The sequence below is a fragment of the Hibiscus syriacus genome, unplaced genomic scaffold, assembly GCF_006381635.1.
Source record: "Hibiscus syriacus cultivar Baekdansim isolate YM2019G1 unplaced genomic scaffold, ASM638163v2 tig00111105_pilon, whole genome shotgun sequence".
NCBI lineage: Eukaryota > Viridiplantae > Streptophyta > Magnoliopsida > Malvales > Malvaceae > Hibiscus > Hibiscus syriacus.
Window position 1 is genome coordinate 1,700,772 of NW_024062987.1, and position 21,379 is coordinate 1,722,150.

The 21,379-nt window shown below is 32.8% G+C and overlaps 1 protein-coding gene and 3 pseudogenes across 1 annotated transcript; 1 reads left to right on the plus strand and 3 right to left on the minus strand.

Moving 5' to 3' along the window:
• Nucleotides 1-3,283: 3,283 nt before the first annotated feature.
• On the plus strand, nt 3,284-5,676 carry LOC120154094 (annotated as a pseudogene).
• Nucleotides 5,677-5,866: 190 nt separating this feature from the next.
• On the minus strand, nt 5,867-9,794 carry LOC120153794 (annotated as a pseudogene).
• A 2,143-nt stretch (nt 9,795-11,937) lies between these two features.
• Nucleotides 11,938-15,458, minus strand: LOC120154095 (annotated as a pseudogene).
• Nucleotides 15,260-17,846, minus strand: LOC120153795 (non-specific phospholipase C3-like). The gene is made up of 4 exons (XM_039165671.1): nt 17,171-17,846; nt 16,124-16,530; nt 15,860-16,030; nt 15,260-15,779 (listed from the first exon to the last, which is right to left on the minus strand). Exons 1-4 carry the CDS (start codon nt 17,791-17,793, stop codon nt 15,487-15,489), a joined length of 1,494 nt encoding a protein of 497 aa, XP_039021602.1. The 5' UTR covers nt 17,794-17,846; the 3' UTR covers nt 15,260-15,486.
• Between the last annotated feature and the right edge of the window lie 3,533 nt (nt 17,847-21,379).

Genomic DNA, 21,379 nt, shown 5'->3' on the forward strand with positions numbered 1-21,379 from the left:
ATTGGATTGAGTTGTTGCTCAACTATTAACTAACGAAAAGTTTAGCCAAGCATGATAGAAATCATATTTGGCGTGTAGAAAGAAAGAAGATGAAAAAGAAAAATAATTTTATTAAACTCAAAACCTAAAAACAAAAGAAAAGCCAAAATCATGTTCTATACTGAATTCTAAACTTGTACATCTCTCAAACGTCACCGCTAGAGGTATTATAGTCTTGAGTTAATCTAATGAAAATAAAATACCAACTCTCAAAATATTCAAAATCTTAATTCTAACAAACTAAAAATCCTAAATAATACATATTAAAAATATTAAATTCCTAATAAAATAATAAAATATCAAATGTTTGAATTCAATTACAACTTTTAAATTCCTAAAGAATTATGGTTCACCTGACTTTCCTCCTTTGATCTTGCTACTTGGAATATTTAATTAGAGTTTGTGCTTGGATCGAACTTTGAATCTGATTGGCACCGATTTTTCCTAAATAAATAGGAAAATATGTTTAATTCATCTTTTAGTTATTATTTCCTGAAAAATAGTCTTGCACATATTCAAATAAAAACAACCCAAATTAGCACTATAAGAAAAGGTAACACGACTTAACTAATAACAAAATATTAACCAAATAAAACACTCATCAAACACGGTTAATGGGACACTTTTAAGGTCAAGATTTAAACGTGTGTGATACATTTATATTTGTGGCTAAGTATTTATCGGAACTTTATCCATGTATATGTAGTTTAACATGGAATTTTAATATGTTCGTAAATGAGAAATTAATCCCAAAGAAGCTTTTAATGGGAACGTTTCAGAATCGAATAATTCCATATAATTTGATGAAATAAACTAAGTTTGTCTTGTGACTTGATCTGTGTTTCAATGTTTAGATTCAATTAAATGTACACTTATTCATTTAATCCTGATCGTAATACATACCACAATATGTTAATGATGGTACGTCAATTCAAAAGTTAAGTACATGTATACATTAATTAAGATTCATGTATTACATATATTCGTGCATGGGTGATCAATGTCTAGAGCTTACACGATGGGAGAGGGGTTGTGCCTCTTAACTCTTTTAGTATTATGATATTTTAAGTCTAATTCAATAAAAGAAACCTTTTTATTTCTTTTTAACTTTTAAATTTTAATATTTAAGAAGTCTTGTATTGAACAAATGCTTAATTTGGGTTGGTATTCCATCACACCGTTGCTTAATTTAGCATCCATATTGAAATGATGAACTTTTAATACATGCTCGATTATCGTCGCTCCATTATTATTTTCTAAAAGGAAAGTAATGATCTTATTAACAGATTTAAATAAATCAAATTTGCATCTGCATTAATTTTCAGCCCAAAAAATATGCAAAACAAACGCAAAAACTCGAACATTACCATATAATTTAGAACAAGGAAGAAGAAGAAGACAAGCAACTCTCGATAATGTTTTTTGTTCCCAAGAACATGAAAATTACTAACTTATCTATCTAACCAAAAAAAAAACACAGAAAGCTTAACCATGTTTACCAAATCATATATAAACGAGCTAGACTCTTAGACCATCTTTGGCCGAAGCCGAACCATGAGCATCGGTGTGGTCATTGTGCCTCCCCGATGGACCTGACGGAGGAATGGGAACACCTTTGGTGAGCAGACTGAAGGAAGCTTTGTTGAAGTTCATCGCCTTATCGTTGTTATTCACGAGGCTTAAGTCATGGGTTCTGTACAGAGCTGCATTGCTTAAAGGGCACAGAAACAAAATAAAAATGCTTAAAATAATCCGTCTGGTAGCCATCCAAAAGAAGGGAATTGTGGGGTTTGTTGGGTTTTGTATAATCAAAATGCCTCGAGAGAGTTCAATTAAGATTGATTTTGATTAAAGGATGGAAATCGTATATATAGATGCACAGTGTATATATTATTTGTATGAAAAGCAAAGTAATGTGAGAGGCTCTGCATAAACTGGGATGTGTTGGAAAATGTCAAAGATAAAAGTTGTAGAGTAACCGATGCTTAAAGAGAAAGAAAAAGATATATATATATTTATTATAGTTTGGTAAGTTAGTGGTTTATATAATAAAATTAAGATGTCTTCGTATTTTAATACTTTATTCATAATTTTTATATATTATTTTTATTATAAATTTAAAATATTTTTTTTATATATTCGAGTAAATATGTATGCATATTAATATCTTATGTTATTTTCTATGCAAAAATATATATCTTATATTATTTTGGTTTGGGTTTGAAGGTGAGGTAACAAGAGAGAAATTGTATTGCATGCAAGGTTGGAGGCAGGCATCAAACCCAAACCCTGTGTCGAGCCTTAGTTTGGGGAAACACATTATAGTTTTGTTACCTCACTTGGACATGTATGAAAACATGTATAAATATAGGTATAACTTCAATATGAAAAAAAAATACAGCAAAATATAGGTATAACTTCAATATGAACAAAACATTACATCAAAGTATAGGTGTAACAACGTTATTTTCATCTAAAATTTTAGAGGTTATTTTATTTTCTAACATATCATTTTTATAATAAGTGTAATACTATTTTATAATATACATGGATCATTTCATAACATTTTTATTAGTTTAGTGATAATTTTATAATTTTTAAAAATTAGGTACTAAAAAAATACCATTTCAGTATAGTTTAATGTCTATTTGTGTACTTTATCTATTAGTTAAATTGACGTACAGACACAGTTTTTCTGCATAATAGAGAACTTAAACTGTAATTTAACCTTTCATTTTCCACAACCATTAAAAACTAAAAAAATAAAGGTTTAAATATAAAATAAGTGTCCAAACTATACCGCTTCTCACAAGTAGATACCTAAAATATTTTTTGAATGATTCAGGTGCCTAACGTTATAAACGTTACCGTTTTAGGTGCTCGAGTCGTAACATCAATTAGTTTATGTCATTAAAAGACACGTGTCGAGCTCTAGTAATTTTGAAATTTTTATTTAAATTAGAAACTTAAAAATATAATTTTATTTTAAAAAATCCAAAACTTTTGAAAATCTTAAAAAAACCTAAACTTTGAAAAACTTTATTCCAATTCCTATACCCAAGTCTGTCACCTCCGTTCCGCACCATTCCCGTCAACGAACCTCCAGTCGACCAAACCGCCATCGATGACCCAGCCACCCTAATTGATGATTTAAACTCAATGAACCCGAAACCAAAAATCGCGAAGTTGAAGCACTCGCTGGTTCCAACGGCAACCATGACGATATGGGCAAGGACGACTGACAATGGCAACGACAAGGACAATGTCGACGGCAGCCACGGCCGATAAGGGAGGTTAGGGTTAGGGTTATGAATTTGTGATTTTTTTGTACTTTTTGAAAAAAATAAGGTTTTTTATAAATATAATTTTTTTAAAAAAAAATCAAAATTATCAGAGCGTGACACATGTAACTTAATGGATTTTTAACGGCGGGAGACCAAAACGTATCTCTAGGTATGATTTAAAAAAAAATAATAGTTGGGTGGCCAAAACGGAACAAAACTTATAATTGGGTACTAAATATGTAGTCTACCATAAATTAAAAGTAGATAATAATTAAATGTTGAATTGATTCATGTAATTACGTAATTTTTATACTCAAACCGGTGTCGGGTTTGAATTGGAAGATACTACAAATTAGTTGAATTTGTCAAAGAGGGGGAGGTAGACGTTTCTGATATCAAAATCTGTTTTTGAAAAGTTTTCAAATAACAGAACCCCCCACAAAATGAGGAACTAGTATCCGTGTTGTTGCTGTTGAACCTTTGTTTTAACTTTTTCTTTCAACCCTTTCTCAACAAATGAAAATTTTTCCCTTCAAACTAACTCTTATTCTTCCTCTCTTACTGCTCTCACTATCTTCTTCAAGTAAGAATATTTCTTCGTGTGTTTTAATCCTGTCTTTCTCATATCCATGTTTCGTTTTCTGTTTTCTTATGTGGCTGTCTCTTTGGAACTTCATGCGTAGCTGTTAATAATGATTAGTTGTTAATGTGTTTCTGTTTGTTATGTAATCATTGCATTGGCCTAAATTTGTCAAAATGATCAAGGGAACCCTACCGTGATTTTGCACTCTTCTGGTTTTCATTCCAATGCTGAAACCGAACAACAGCATGACCGAAAGACGATATGCGGATACAACAGTAAGAATTCCAGTGCAGATCTATCTTGCTTGCTCCGTGACGTTCCGGCTGATTCGGAGACGTTCGAGCTGCTTGCGAGATTTTGCCACAGGTATGCGGTTCAGATGTCCGCTGATAACATTGTGCCACTCATCTGCCTGTCTTACTACTTAGGGATGGAAGAGAATCACTGCAATAACAATATATTAAGCAAAGCTGTTACTTTCTTTGAGCAAAGAGTCCTCCCTAGCTGGAATGAAATTATCAAGGGTTTACGCTCCTCCGAAAAGTACCTTCAACAAACGATGCAGCTCGGTTGATTTGATGCCTGCTTACAGGCTATGGTTGCAAAGGCGTCGGACAATCCACGATATCTAGGGGAACCGATAATCATCTCGAGAAACGATGGTGATGGTGGTGATAAGCCTAATGCAAAGAGAAGGCCCTTTGCTCTGGATTGGCAAGAGGATTTGACCACATTGTCTCTCCAGCTATATGAGCCTATCATGTACACAATGAAACATCACGGAATCACACCGGAATACATTTTGGCATCGATTTATCGATATGCGAAGAAGTGGATCCTTTTTTGCAGCAATGGAGGGGAGACTGTCCATTTATAAGAGGAAATCCCAAAGAAATGTAATTGAAACATTGGAGAAGCTTTTGCCTCACGGAAGAGAGCTCCTTCCTTGCACATTGTTGTTCAAAATGCTCCGAAGAGCGATCGACTTGGAAGCTAGCTCAGGATGTCGAAATGGTTTCAAGATAAGGATCGGAAAGCAGCTGGACCAGGCAAAAGCAAAGAACCTGTTGATTCCTTCTCAAGGCTATGCCAAGGAACTGCAATATGATATTGAGTGTATAAGGAGGATTCTGAAAATCTTCTATGGCAATTACGACAGCTCCGATGCTTCCGGATTCATCACAGTGGCGGAACTCATGGAAGAATTCTTGGCAGAAGTTGCTTGTGACATAGATTTAATGGTGGACACTTTCGTTTCACTTGAAGAGATGTCCATGGCAGCAGCCTTAGGAGCAAAGAGAAATTCCGACGTATATACCGGGCTATCGACATATACTTGGAAAAACACGCTTACCTGACTGAGGAGAAAAAACAGGTTTGTAAGGTGTTGGATTTTCGGAAAATGTCAGCCGAAGCTTGCGAACATGCCGCCAAGAACCAAAGACTACCGGTGAGAGTAGTGGTGCAGGTGCTGTTTATGGCACAGTTGCAGCTTCGAGAAACGCTGGTGTGGGGAACTCACGAAGACGAAGAAGATGATGATGATGAAGTGTGGATGGAAATGGAGAAAATGAGCATCAAGGTGAAGGATCTTGAGAAGGACTGCCATGAAATGAAGAAAGAGATCACCAATGGCAGCAACAGGCAAAGTAAACAAGGGGAAGTTGAGCTTGTGGAGTGAAATGAAGGAAATTTGGGTGCTCCACTAACGTGGATGACTTGCATTGCCCCACCAGGAAGAAGAAAGTGCACCCAAAATGAGGCTTATGATTTCCATTTCCTGAATTTGTTTTCAGTTTTCTCCATTTTTGTTGCTCAGTTTTTCAACTTTGAGGCCTTGAAATGTAAAGCTCCAAAACCGTAGTCTTTTACAAGTATTTGCCCCAAAATAAAACATGACATAAAAATGGAAAATTATATGAAAATACACATATCATAATCGGTTAACATAAACTTTAAATAAACATCAAACACCTCAAACTTATGACACTACAAAATACAAGAACAATACATAGGTGGATTGGCAGATTTTTTGAAGATGCATGGTTTTTGTTTAATCAATTATCACAAACCAAACAAGAGAAAACTTTCTGCACGAAAGTTTTGGGAGCAGTTCTCCCAGTTGATGCATCGGCTGAAGCAGTGCCTTCAGCTCCATCGGTTTCCTTAGCTTTCTGGCCGTCGTCAAAGAATTTCTTGAAGGCATCTTCAACGTATTTGAAACCAGATGAAACGTCCATGTTTCAACGAGTTTCAATGGGTCTTTCGAACCTTCTCCTTTCACTGCGGCTGCTGCTTGCACCAACTCTTGTTGAAAATCGCTTAGTTTTGCTGTTTCTTTTGCTTCAGTGCTTCTCATTCTCACTGGCTCCGCCAGTTTCTCTACATTTTCATGTAATAGATTTTTATCGGTTTAATGGAGAGAGAAGAAAAAACAATTGCAGGGTATTTTGGTGGTTTGAATATTTACCAGGACAATCCGTTCTTGGGGTGCTTCGATTGACGACAATATCAAAGGAACCAGCCCATGCATCACGCTTTGTTAGAAATTCTTTGAGATTGAATATCTTCTTAACAGTTGCTGCAATGGAGGAATGCTCGAACTCTGATGTCGGATGTGGCCCTGATGGCCTATGCAACACTGAATATATTAAGAACAAAATTTAAACAAACTCGTATCAGACACATACTCTGAACCAAATTTGAAACAACTTGGACATAATGTTGCATTGGGAATGACCTGTTCCGGGCTCGATCCATGGAGAAACCAATATGGTAGGAACCCTGCAACCGAGGCGATCGAACTTGAAGTTAAAAGGATCGCCGCTGACAATATCATCGGGACTAGGGACTCCGGTGGGGGTCGGAACATGGTCGTAGAAACCGCCGTGTTCGTCATATGTAATCAGGAACAGGATTTCATTCCATTGGGGACTTGATCTAAGTGCTTCGTAGATTTCCTTGATAAGCTTCTGGCCGTTGGAAACGTCGTGGGAAGGGTGGTCGTCGTTTGCAGCGGCGGTTAAAATGTCGAAATATCGGGGCTCGATCACCACATAATTTGGTAGTTTTCCGTTCTTACAGTGACGCTTGAAGCTGAGATCGTATTGATGGAAATTGTCCACATATTTCAACCGCCTAAGGTTCCTGTCATTAGTTAATGAAACCATATTATCAGTTTATCGATTCATTCAGACTCGTACATTTCTTCGGTAAGAATGGGATGGGTGACCCGAAAATTTTAAGAACTACATGATATAACCCGAAAGTTTTACATCATTCATCCGATCTGAATTAAACTTGACTTTTTCAAATAAAATATTATTTTTATTGAATAAAAAAGGGTTTAATTGAAAAAAATATATATAGAGGAGTGTTATTGTAATTATATATAAATATATTTTTACCGGATCGATCGGATATTTTTTTGGGAAAAAATTTAACCCGATTAAATTAGATTGAAACCCATCGAATTTGGATCCCTTGCCCATCCTAGTAAGATGATCCTATAGGCATTAACAACACTTTAACCTTCTCCTCTCCCTCTCAAATATCTACTTTCTTTAAAAATATTTAATGGTATTAATATAAAATAATTTAATTTATTAATAATAAAACTTGAATGATAATTATGAAATATAAATTTTGTTTGATATATTCTATGCGACCCCGCCCAAATTTTTTTTATAATTAAAAAATATAATAAGGATAAATATCTATTTACACCTTTAAATTTTGATTTCTTTTGATTTTATCCTCTCTCTCTTTATTGTTAATTATATTTTATTTCCCATGAACTATAATTTTGACTTTGTGCCTTATTCTATATTTGTTAAATTTGAATGTAATTATATAAATATTAAATATGGTTCTAGCATAATAATTTTAAAGATAAACATTTTAAAAGGCCACATTCATACACTGTAATAATAATAATAATAATAATAGTAATAATAATAATATAATAATAATAATAATAATAATAATAATAATAATAATAATAATAATAATAATAATAATAATAATAATAATAATAATAATAATAATAATATGGAGCAGAAGAAATTGACAAATCAATTTTTATTATTTACAACGACCAACAATCAGTCTACAGAATCCCTTAAATAAGGTTAAAAATTTAAATTTGACCTTTTTGAATACAACAAATTGAGTTAGAATAATCATCATTGTCTCTAAAGTATCTAATCTAAATTAATGATAACGGTTATATTAAAAAAATATTATTAATAATGGGATAGTGAGATAAATATGGCAGGGACAGAAGGAATTAAGACACATAAAATAATTTATAGAAAATAAAATTATCCGAAAATTAAAATTAAAGAATTATATAAATTTAAAATAAGTTCGTTATTATAATTTTATTAATTGATCAATTAAATAAGTTTAAGACATTGTCATTGTAATTTGTAACAAAGTGTGAAAATAGTTAACAACATATTGATTTGGTAGCAAAGAAGTTGCATGTCAATTTCAAGATTTACTTAAATGTGGTTTATTATTATATTTGAACATATGGACCCCTTTCAACATTGAAGGAATCTTGTGGTTTTTAGATGTAATGAATGATTAAATCGAACAATCTTAGTGTGTAGCTAAATTAACTGACTCTAATTTTAATTAATACCATTCCATGGCCCGCCTATCATGAATCAATAGTTGGATGACTTTAGTTTTAACTCCATCTAATAATATTTTTGTCATAAGACTATAATATAATTTTTTTATATAAAATAAATATTAACAAAATCTTATCTCTTATATTTCTATTTAAATATTAATTACATCTTTATCAATTTTAAAATTAAATTATTTATCTCACGTAACATCTTCTTTCTTTTATCTCTCAAAGTGTGAACATAGAATCTCAACTACTCTCTTCCAATATTTTGAAAGACTTTAATTATCTATACCTAATGTTAGACTTCAAAAATTTAGCAAATTTTACTTATTTGCATTCCAACAATATTAATTTTTTTATTTACATCAGTATTAAAATTAAAAAAAATAAGTTAGCAAAATTTTTAATTCACAATTTAATTAATCAATATTAAAAAAATGAAACATAAAAATAGAGTTGTTGTTTCCTTTCTCTATTTTTCCTAAAATAAAAAATAAGGAGTATACCGTATTTTTTAAAATAAATATGGATGGAAAATTGAAGAACAGTTAAAGTGATTACCTGTAAAAGAGCGTAGTTGGGAAAGCTTGATGGTAAATCCCAAAGCTATGTCCATTCTCTTCCAGTGATTCAAATATAGTTTTTTGAGGGTATCCTTTTTTAATCTGTTCCGTGTTGTTGCTCACGGAACCATGCGACGTCGCTGAGTGTAGGTAAAGCCTGTTAGACTGCGTCGACGCCGGCAACGATGCAAACCAACGATCACACACCGCGAACTCCGTCACCAACTGCTTGAACACCGGAATCATATCCGGTTTAAACCCACTCATGACGGTCTCCGACAACCCGGGTTTTGTACGTTCGCCGTTTTGCGCGAAACCGTTCATTTTTATCTCCGGGTTCGGGTCCGGGTTGTTGTAATCCCATGTTTTGCCGGATACCTGTTCGTATATGGCTTGGAACGAGTGGTCTGGGTCGGGGTCAACGTAGGCGGCGGTGTCCTTGAAGGTGACGTGGGTGGAGTTCGGGTCGGAGGTGGAAATGGGGTTGGATTCGGAGCCTGTGACGCCGTCGATCTCTGGGTTTAGAGTTTTGAACCACCCTAACATGTGGTCGAAGGAACGGTTCTCTTGAACCAAAACGACCACCGTTTTGATCGGAGATGGAGTCGCGGAGCCTGCCATTGTTGAACTCTAGTCAACTTGTTTGTTTCTGGCAAAACGCGATTAGCTTAGTGATTACAACGCCGAAACCATAAATATATAATGAGGATAATGGGAATATTTAACTGGCTTTCAACATTGTTATCGTTTCATCGACTTTCCATTCCATATTTTAATGAATAATCTTTTTAATAAAATAATCACTTTGACGTATGCCTAAAATTTTCATGGATTTGTTTGATTTTTTATTGATATTTTAATAGTTTGTATTAGATTTTGATTATTTCAAAATAGAATAATATTATATATAAATTTTTTATATGATTTTTCTTCATAATGTTCAAAAAACTCGATCTTGAATCATCTATCTTATTTTTATAAATTTAATTATTAATTTTCACAAAAAAAAAGATAAAAACTGGAGTTTTTGTTTAAGAATATGTAAAAGAAGGAAACCATTGTTATTATTTTACTTATTTTTAAAAAGCTGGAAGTTATTTTTGACGGGTACGTTGATGAATTAATCTTGAATTAAAGAGTGTCAATGTCCGAAAATCATATAGCCATTGAAAAATGCATGCTTTAGTGTGCACGTTTCTCATATGAAAGAGTCGCCTCTACTTTGCTGGTTTGTTTCAAGCAAAAGGTTTTATCTTTGAATTAACAATATATTTTTAGCACGAAAGGTTTTATCTTTGAAATATTATATTTTTATAATGTGGAAATCATAAGCAATTTAATCATTTAAGTTACATTTTCTGTAGTTTGATTGTATGTAAATAAGACTTTATTTGAAATGAAATACTTATTTTCAATTGAGGAACTATTAAGATAGAATATTTAAGGTTAATAGTGGACAAATGAAGTAGACATCATCATATGTGGTTTGCTCTTTCAAGGAAAAAAAACATCATATGTGGTTTGCTCTTTCAAGGAAAAAAAACATCATATGTGGTTTTTCTTGGGCAGATCATTTGTTGATTTAATTTATGATAAACAAATTACCAATTATTAATCATGCCGTGTTTGACTTTTGGATTACATAAAATAGCACAAATTGTTATAAAGAAGAAATTAAAGCATGTGTTTTTCGTGTAACCTTGAGGTTTGTATCTAACTAAAAAAAAGAAAAGATGCGGTCCAATTCATTTAAGTACTTGTATGGTTTTAAATCTGAGCACGTGTAATTATTGGTAAACACAATTTAAATATCTGTAAATGATAAAGCAGACAATAGAGACAGCTAGGTTGTATTAAATCCATCTACGGACATTGATGAATAGTCCCCCAGCTAATTGCATTTGATGGTGAACAAAGACAGGCGGGTTTTATATAGGAAAATGGGTTCTCAGATCTCCGATCAGCAACAGCCTGGCCCTGGGTGACATACAATCATTTATTAACATATTTCAAGGAAGGATTGCGGCATCTTACTTTGGATTTTTTCTTGTTTCTTTGGTCTCTCTTGCTGTATTGTTTATTATAATATGCCTGCTAGTTGGGTTTTATAATCTAATCAGGGTTGGCAACAAGGAAAGAGCATCGGATGCTTTTGTTTTAGAGTTCATATCACTCAATTATATGTTTGATACCAAACGAATTTTTTTTCTGTAAATATATCACTTAACTAAGATATCAGTACAAATAAGATATTCTATCATTAGAAATGGAATGAACGTCTACTATAGTTGGTATTAGACTAATATTAGGATGTATGAACTCGGAACATTCTGTTAATTTTGGGATGATCATTTGTTTGACTATCACACTAATCTTGACGATTTCAATTTTAGAATTCCTAGTTATTACGACACAATAATATATCGTGAGCTACTCGAGATTGACTCGATCATTGCTCAGTTAATACTCTATCAAATGGACTCGACTCGAGTTCGAACTCAACTCAATTTTTAATGAGCCGAAACAAGCTACTTGATTCTCTACTCAAAAAGCTGGCGAATTACTTATTTTTTAGAATTTTAAATTAATTAATTTATAATATTAATATATATATTAGAATTTCATGTACTTAAGATTTTGGTTTGAGTTCAAGTTGAGTTTCAATTTTAATTTCGAGTGAAGCTTGAAAATTTTAAGCTCGAGAGCTTTCGAGTCAAGTCAAACTTTAATTTTTTATTTCGAATTCGAGTCAAACTTGATAATTTTAAGTTTATGAGTTTTCTAATCGAGTCGGACTTAGTCTTTAAACTTCGAGTTGAATCGATCTCAGCAAGATTCGGACTTAGTTTCAATGTTGCATTGGTAATTACCTGTTCCGGGCTCAATCCATGGAGAAAACAGTATGGCGGGAACCCTGCAACCGAGGCCATCGAACTTGAAGTCAAAAGGATCGCCGCTAACAATATCATCGGGACTAGGGACACCGGTGGGGGTCGGGACATGGTCATAGGAACCACCATGTTCATCATATATAATCAGGAACAGGATTTCATTCCATTGAGGACTTGATATAAGTGCTTCATAGATTTCCATGACAAACTTATGGCCCTTGGAAACGTCGTGGGAAGGCTGGTCGTCGATCGCACCGGCTGTTAAATTGTAAAAATATCGGGGCTCGATCACCACGTAATTTGGTGGCTTCCCATTCTTACAGTCACGCTTGAAGCTTTGATGGAATTGATGGAAATTGTCCACATATCTCAAGTTCCTAAGGTTCCTGTCAGTAGTTAATGAAACCATATTATCAGTATATCAGTTATTAATTCAGATACATACATTTCTTCCGTAAGACGATATATTAACATTACCATGATTTCACCTCCTCCTTTCAATATCCTGGATACAATACCTAATATAATAATAAAAGGATCAATATTGATGAGTAAATTTTGTCACCAAAATTATTTAACAGTGTTAATGATTTAATATAAATTTTATAAGAAGTTATAAAAACAAGATTATCAAAAAATCAAACTCACAAATAATATAAATTAAAGACAATTTTTTTATCACTTCACTTTTAGTTTTATTAGTTGATCGATTAATAAAATTATAGGACATTCTCAGTATAATTTGTAGCCAAATATGAAAATAGATGAAACAACAATTTGATTTAACAGCAAGATTTTTGTAGGGTAGTTCTGTTGTATGACAGCCTAATATAAGGTTCAGAAAAGGCGCTACCGAAAATATTAACATTTTTTTAATATTTCCGGTAGAACGCTACCTAAAATGTTATTTTTTTCTATCGAAAATATTAATTTCGGTACTTAAAATGAATATTTTCAATATTAACATTTTTGTAGAAAAAATAACATTTTAAGTAGCGCCCAATATTAATATTTCCGGTAAAAAATAACATTTTAGGTAGTGCTTTACCGAAAATATTAAAAAATATTAATATTTTCGGTAACACGTTTTCTTAGCCTTATATTAGACCATCTTTCCTTAGACATCCTATATTTGTATTGTGTACTCATAAGTTTGGGTCTAATTTTTAAAATAGTTCAACCGGCAAGTGGTTTTATTTGTAGTTAAGAATGTTGGTTTTCTTAAAAATTTTAAGTTTAAAAAGTTATATTTATAAGTGTGTATTATTAATGATTATGGAAATTTCTGAATATATATTATCTTATAATTAAAAAAATATTTAAAACAATTGATTAAATAAGAAAAACAAATTAAATTTTATTTGTATGATAGAAAATTTTATCATGGTCCTTTACGATGCTACATATCAATTTCAAAATTTACTTATAAAAGTAGGATACAATAGACGATAATCTCTAATATTATAATTTTTTTGAATAACCACCAGTTTTTAATTTATTAATCGACTAATTTGGATCGGATATTACAGAGACAAGAGCGACCCTCCCAACCTAATTTACTTTATTTACAATTGTTAAGATTCGAATCACAACTGATTGTTGGTAATATTATAATTTATTTTTAGGTATATAAAATTGGATTGCTATCCAGTTTATTATTATTTATCTATTAATTTTTAATAAATTAACCATTATCATTTATATATTTAATATCTATTTATATATTGTGTAAATCATATTAATGATGAATCACATAATGATTAAATTTATATTAAATAATAATTAAAAAGAATAACGCATGAAAGTTTATTGCTTTAATTTAATTAGTTGATATAATTAATTGTAAAAAAAATAGATATTTTATATGGAGAAAAGTGAATAGTGTATGAAGAGTTTGATTTGTATCTTCCAACTATAGTGGTTGTTTTGTTGAATCTCTCGACTATTAAAAGTTATGAAATGATCACCCGACTATTCATATGTTCAAAACTCGTCCTTTTCTATTAAAATAATTGACAAACGTCTGAGTTGAATATTAATATATGTCTGGAATTTCATAGTCATTTGAGATTTTAAGATCGAATTTACCATATCACAATCAGTAGATTGACGTTTAACTCATATTATAATTAATTTTTAACGAAAAATGATGAGTTTAGAATATATGAATAATCGAGTGACCATTTTATAACTCTTAATAATCGAAAAACTTAATAAAATAATAAATTATAATAGAAGATCATGTTAAAACTTTTAATAATCAATAAATTTAACAAAACATTACTATATTATAGAATAATCATTTGTGTACTTTAAAAATATATATATATATATATATATAGATAAAATTTTTAAAACAGTTGAAATTAGTACCTGTAAAAGACAGTAGTTGGGGAAGATTGATGATAAATCCCAAAGCTACATCCGTTCTCTTTCAATCAGTCAAATATAGTTTTTTGAGGATATCCTTCGATCACCCTTTGCACGTTGTTGCTCGTGGCACCATGCGACGTCGCTGAGTGTACGTAAAGCCTGTTAGACACCGTCGACGCCGGCAACTATGCAAACCACCGATCACACATCGCGAACTCCGTCACCAACTGCTTGAACACCGGCCCCATCTCCTGTTTAAACCCATTCATGACCGTCTCCGACAACCCAGATTTTGTACGTTCGGCGTTCAGCGCAAAACCGTTCATTTTTATCTCCGGGTTCGGGTTCGGGTCTGGGTTGTTGTAATCCCATGGTTAGCCGGATACTTGTTCGTAAATGGCTTGGAAAGAGTGGTCGAGGTCGGGATCAACGTGGCCAGAGGTGTCCTTGAAGGTGACCTGGGTGGACCCATATGCCACCTATTGCTTCTTTGCTGCTCCAGTTGTTCTCCCTCTACTCACTAACTGCAGCTATTGACCCATATGTCAGAGCAGCGATTGACCACAGCTTATTGAATAATCAAAGTTGTATACTTGATTGGGCTTTTATCATGCCATTGATCCATACCTCAAGAGAAGGGCAACTCCGGAATATTTGAACAAGTATTTGAAAATCGCTTCTAGTTGTGTCCACCTTAGGGGAAAAGAAAGGCCAGCAATGGGCGTGGTGGAGATCACACTAGAGCTTGTCTTGGAGATACAAGACACAGAGGATGCTGAAATGGAGGCTATCAATCCTTCTGGTGATGTATGAAGAATTTATTATCTTCTGCCTTTGTTAGTAATTTGAATTTTACCAGATAGGTTAGAAGGTAAAAGATGAAGTAGAATACAAAAGAAATAATTTCTTTTTACTTGAGTTTTACTGAAAAAGTAAAATTGATACGTCTAAGAAAATTATTGGAGGGGCGCACATAGGGGCATAGGATTTCTTTTAGTAAAAGACCGAACTTAAAAAAACACGACTGGATAGTTCTAACTCTCACAAACTAACTCCTTCGATATTTATTCAAATTACAAGCATGACAGATTCTTTGATGATGATTGATCAATCAAGAGAAAATGTTCTTCACGAAATCTGTGGAAGCTTTTACCCCTGATGCAACAACTGAAGCAATATCGTCAACCCCATTGATTTTCTTGGCTTTCTCGCCATCTTCATAGAATTTACTGAACGCATCTTCAACGTACTTGAGACCGGAAGAGACTGTCATGTTATCAGCCACTTCCAATGGATCTCCTCTCAATGCAGTTGCCACTTGCACCAACTCTTGTTGAAAATCGCTTAGTTTTGCTGTTTCTTTTGCATCGGTGTGTCTCATTTTCACCGGCTCTGCCAGTTTTTCTGCATTTTTATGTGCATTAATTAGTTTACCGGAAAAACAAAAACAAGTGTTGCGTGTTTTTGGTGGTTGAATTTTTTACCAGGACAATCTGTTCTTGGGGTGCTTCGATTGACAACAATATCAAAGGAACCAGCCCATGCATCACGCTTTGTTAGAAATTCTTTGAGATTGAATATCTTCTTAACTGTTGCTGGAATGGAGGAATGCTCGAACTCTGATGTCGGATGTGGCCCTGATGGCCTATGCAACACTGATTATTTTAAGGAAAAAATTGAACAAACTCGTATTCAGTACTCACGACCGAATTCGAAACAACTTGGACATAATTTGCGTTGGGAATTACCTGTGCCAGGCTCGATCCATGGAGAAACCAGTATGGCAGGAACCCTGCAACCGAGGCGATCGAACTTGAAGTTGTAAGGCTCGGCGCCGACGATGTCATCGGGACTAGGGACTCCGGTGGGGGTCGGAACATGGTCGTAGAAACCACCGTGTTCATCATATGTAATCAGGAACAGGATTTCATTCCATTGAGGACTTGATCTAAGTGCCTCATAGATTTCCTTGACAAACTTCTGGCCGTCGGAAACATCGTGGGAAGGGTGGTCGTCATTCGCACCGGCGGTTAAAATGTCGAAATACCGGGGCTCGATCACCACATAATTTGGTAGCTTTCCGTTCTTACAGTCGCGCTTGAAGCTGAGATCGTAATTACGGAAATTGTCCACATATTTCACGTTCCTCAGGTTCCTGTTATTAATTAATCAAACCATATCATCAGTATCAGACTATCAGTTAATTCAGATCTGTACGACTCTCCCTCCTAGGGGTTAATTGTATGCATGTGAATCTGAACCGACGAACACTCGTGTTAAGCCTATTTCCTAGGGGTTACAGCAAGTCATAGATCCAGATGTCGCCTCGTGTTTTAATACCGTCGGTGCAATGATTTTTAAAAGACAGCGAATAGTTTATGAACCCTTTGATCTGTACTGACGGAAAAAAGTAAAGCATGTGGTGGTTGTGCATGACAGCTATCGATGAAATTTCAACGTATGGACCCTTTCAAGTTTCAACATTATGGGAATCTTGTGGTCGTGGGTGAGGATGAGTGATACCACTAAATCCTTTCGTGTAGATTTTTTTATCCTCTTGATTAGTTATCATGTAGACTTTTGTTTTAACGTTCGACTAAAAGACAAAATATCATAACTGAAAGTTTTGATTGATTTACACCAAACACAGTGGAAGCAGGGTTTTTGAGATGACACATCTTATAAATTTTTAGAGTTCAATGTTATTAAAATTTGAGCAACATTTAATTTAAATAAATCAAAATGATGATATATGAGATGAACTCCATCGGATAAACTTAAGTCAAAATGGTTACCTGTAGAAAAGGGTGGCTGGGAAAGATTGATGATAAATCCCGAAGCTATATCCGTTCTCCTCCAGCGACTCAAATATAGTTTTCTGAGGATATCCTTCCAACAGCTTCTGCGTATCGTTGCTCATGGCCCCACGCGACGTCGCCGAGTGTAAGTACAGCCTGTTTGACTGCGTCGACGTCGGCAACGATGCAAACCACCTATCACACACCGCGAACTCCCTCACCAACTCCTTGAACACCGGCACCTTCTCCGGTTTAAACCCGTTCATCACCGTCTCCGACAATCCCGGCGTCGTACGTTCGGCGTTTTGTACAAAACCGTTCATTTTTATCTCCGGGTTCGGGTCCGGGTTGTTGAAATCCCATGGTTTGCCGGATACCTGTTCGTATATGCCTTGGAAAGAGTGGTCGGGGTCGGGGTCAACGTAGTCGGCGTTGTCCTTGAAGGTCACATGGGTGGAGTTCGGGTCGGAGGTGGAAATGGGGTTGGATTCGGAGCCTGTGACGCCGTCGATCTCTGGGTTTAGAGTTTTGAACCACCCTAACATGTGGTCGAAGGAACGGTTCTCTTGAACCAAAACGACCACCGTTTTGATCGGAGATGGAGTTGTTTGAGCTGCCATTGTTGCAAGTTCTTTGTTCGTGGATGAATGGGATTAGCTTATGTTTTAGGCGTTGAGACCATATTATATATATATATATACACGAATGCGCATGAGGTGAACATCATCAACACTCGAGATATTTTTATACATTGAATTTAATAAAGTAGTCACGTTGGTGTACTGTGCACATAAAATTTTAATGGGTTTGATATCTGGTACCGCTACGTGTTTTATCTTTTTCTCATCAAAACTTTTTAATATCCAATCCTCTCATGTCTTTCCTCTGTTTTGAAAATCAAATCGGACCGGCCGGTTTAACAGGAAATCGTTGTTTAGTCTGATTTTAAATCGTTATTAGTGAACCGGCCAGAACTATTAAACCGTTCGAACTGGACCGGCTGAAAACCGAAAAAAATCGGGAAAAACCGGGATTTTTTTTTTAAAAAAAAAATTAAACCAAACAACGTCGTTTGTTAAAAGAGACAAGTCGAACTCGAGTATTGCTGAGCTCGACTCGAACTTGAAAACTTTAAAAATAAGTTCAACTTAACTAAAATCACAAGTTAAAAATTATCAAGTTCAACTTAAACTCGAAATATAATATTGAAACTTGAACTAAAAAAAAATTAGAAGCTCGATTGAAGCCTAAAATTCGAGCTTGATTGAAGTGAAAGAATAGTTCACTCAATGCTCACCAAAAGACTCTATGATTTTGAATGCCAAATTACCTCTATTATTTATAGAAGTTAGTTGTGATGCGCTTATAATGTTTCTTAGTAATGTGATATTGTTTTGTTCTCATAGTTTTACTCTTTAGACTTTTGGGATGTTCTTCTATGTTTCTTAGCCATGTGAGATTGTTTTTAAAAAAAAATTAAACCAAACAATATCATTTTATTATGATTTTTTTAATCTCAAATTTATTTTTTAATTATAGTTATATAATTATATTTATTATTTAATATGTTTTACCTTAAATATTATGTTGTAGTTAATTTGAATCATTTGTTTCACTTGATTTTATGGTTTTTAACTTATATGTTATGACTTACTTTGAATATGACTTGTGATATAAAAAATTATTTTTTATTAAATATTTTTGGTATTTTTATTTAATTTTTTAAATAATTATGACGTCGTCCGATTCTTCCGACCGATTCGACCGGTTAAACCAGTAAACCGATAATATGATCGGTTTGCTAACCGGTCCGGTTCTGAAAACCATGTGTCTTTCTAACTATTTTAAAGTATTTTAAATAACATATTAAAATTTCCCATATCAAACAAATTGTTGAAAAATAGAATTTCCGTATAAAGATATTTATAATCGGAAAGTAAGAAAAACGGCCAAATGGCCAAGATAATGCATTGGGGAAAAATAATTCCCCTAATAACGTACTCTCATTTTTATTTCTCAGGATAAATAATTTGTTACAGTGGTCCGTGAAACAATCGATGCGTCTTGTTGAAGACGTCTAGCAATCGTGTGTCTTGAGGGTGAAGACATCGGGATTACTGTGCGTCTTCAAGGTTGACCTCCAGTCCGTTCTGCAACTCTCCATTGATTTCGGATTCAAAATGTATTCACTGTGCTTGGTTTCGGCTTGAAGACGCATAAAAATCCTTACATTTTCGACAAATCATAGTGTTTATACTGCGTCTTCACCATTTATTGTAACAAACGACTTGTCCTAAGAAATAATCCTCAAAGTGCATTACTTGGGAAATTAAAAAACTGAAAAACATTATCCGAGAACTTTGGGTCAAGAAGAACATGTTTTATTTGACTTCTTTTTAAAAAGTTTAAAAAGCATTATTGGTGGGTACGTTGGTGTTTTGTCCTCGTTTCGATGCACCGTCAAAAGGAAAGAAGGATTCAATGTTTGAAAAAATATATATCGCCGTTGAAAATTACATATTTTAATGTGCACGTTTCTCATATGAAAGAGATAATTTTATTTTTAATAATTTGTATAAAATATAAAATTTATATTTGTACCTAAACATATACTATTAAATCAAATAATTAATTTTATTATTTATAAGCTACTTTTGATTTATTTTACATTAAATTGACGTTTAAATACTAAAATGGATAAAGTTTATTAACTCATAATTAATTTAATTGGTTGAATTAAAAATTAAAAGTCTCGTCAATTTTTTAATATATTTTTAATATTAGTTCCATTTATTAAATTAGATGAGGTTGAATATTGAATCTAAGTGAAATTTAGGCTAGTAAAAAAATTATTTATTTAAAATTCTTAATCATTTCTATCAAACATGAAAATAGTATTATTTAATATACAAAATATTAAAAATATTTTTTCTAATATAATTATAAAATTTTGAATTAAAGAATATTTTTTATAGGTTGAATAATAATTTAAATTGGATCAAGAAATTAAAGTGATTTTAAATTACCAATTATCAATCATGCCGGTCATTTTAAATTACATAACATGTCATTAAAGTTGTAGTATAAGAAATTAAAGCATGTGTTTTTCGTGTATAAATTGGTTTTAAAGATAAAAAATAAAATTGACAGTGTTTCTATAAAATTACTACAAATGAATGATAAAAATATCATTTAAATTTTAAAATTAGTTTAAAATGCTATTTTGTTATTATGTACCAACATTTAGTTTTAGTACTTATTAAAATGATTTTCTATTTCTTTTTAAGTATCATTGTTTTTCCTTTTTTTTAGCTTATTTTTTTTTAGTTTAGATCTAAATAAATATCCTTTTTGTTTTGATTTTTTTCTTTTCACTTATTCTGAAAATATTTACTTTTATATGTCTCCATGACACAATTTTTTTGCTTTTATATAACGGTTTTATCTATCGTTATGATAATTTCGTGTTTTGTGTTGTATTCATCACAACGCATTTCATGATCAAGAAAGGTCGACGGCATCTTATAGCTAGATCTCTATTTGTGACAATTTGTTGATGAATTCAAAATTGTTCATAGAATGATTTGTCGGATTGATTCTCTCAACGTCTACATCGATATTTTGTCTAAATTCTAATAAAAACATGAAAATTATTGACAGTTACTATTTTTTAGAAGATGAAGCGTGTATTCAAGGGATATTTCGATTATATTTTTTGTCACACCCTTTAAACTTTTATGTTAGGATTATGTTGATTTTGGTGTAGCTTGTGTTCTTATTTATATGAAAACTTTTCTTGTTAAAAATATTATTTTATTATTCTATTTGTACTTAAATTGATAAATGTTTTAAAAAAAGTTTAATTCCAAAATTGATGGTTTGTTCGTAGGGGTGTAAATGAATCGAGTTTGAACGAACAAGATTGTGTTCGTGTTCATTTAAACTTTTAGTATTATGTTCATGTTCGTTTATTTATTTTTGAAGGTGTTCGTGTTTGTTTATTTATTGTTCACGAACATGTTCGTTTAATATGAAAGTGCTCGTTCATATGTTCACGAATATGTTCATTTAGCATTAAGGAACATATTCGTTTAATGTTTGTTTAGTGTTCATTTATAGTTCGTGATTATATGTTCAATTTTTAGTTTTATCTTTTCAAGCTAAGTAAAATGGTAAAGTTATATAATTTGCGCTTAAAATCTTTAA

Coding starts and splice junctions, on each gene's coding strand:
- LOC120153795 (XM_039165671.1), bottom strand. CDS start 17,793: ATGGCAGCTCAAACAACTCCATCTCCGATCAAAACGGTGGTCGTTTTG. Junction 16,531..17,170: donor CCAGCCACCCTTTTCTACAG/GTAACCATTTTG, acceptor AATTAATAACAG/GAACCTGAGGAACGTGAAAT. Junction 16,031..16,123: donor ATGGATCGAGCCTGGCACAG/GTAATTCCCAAC, acceptor TAAAATAATCAG/TGTTGCATAGGCCATCAGGG.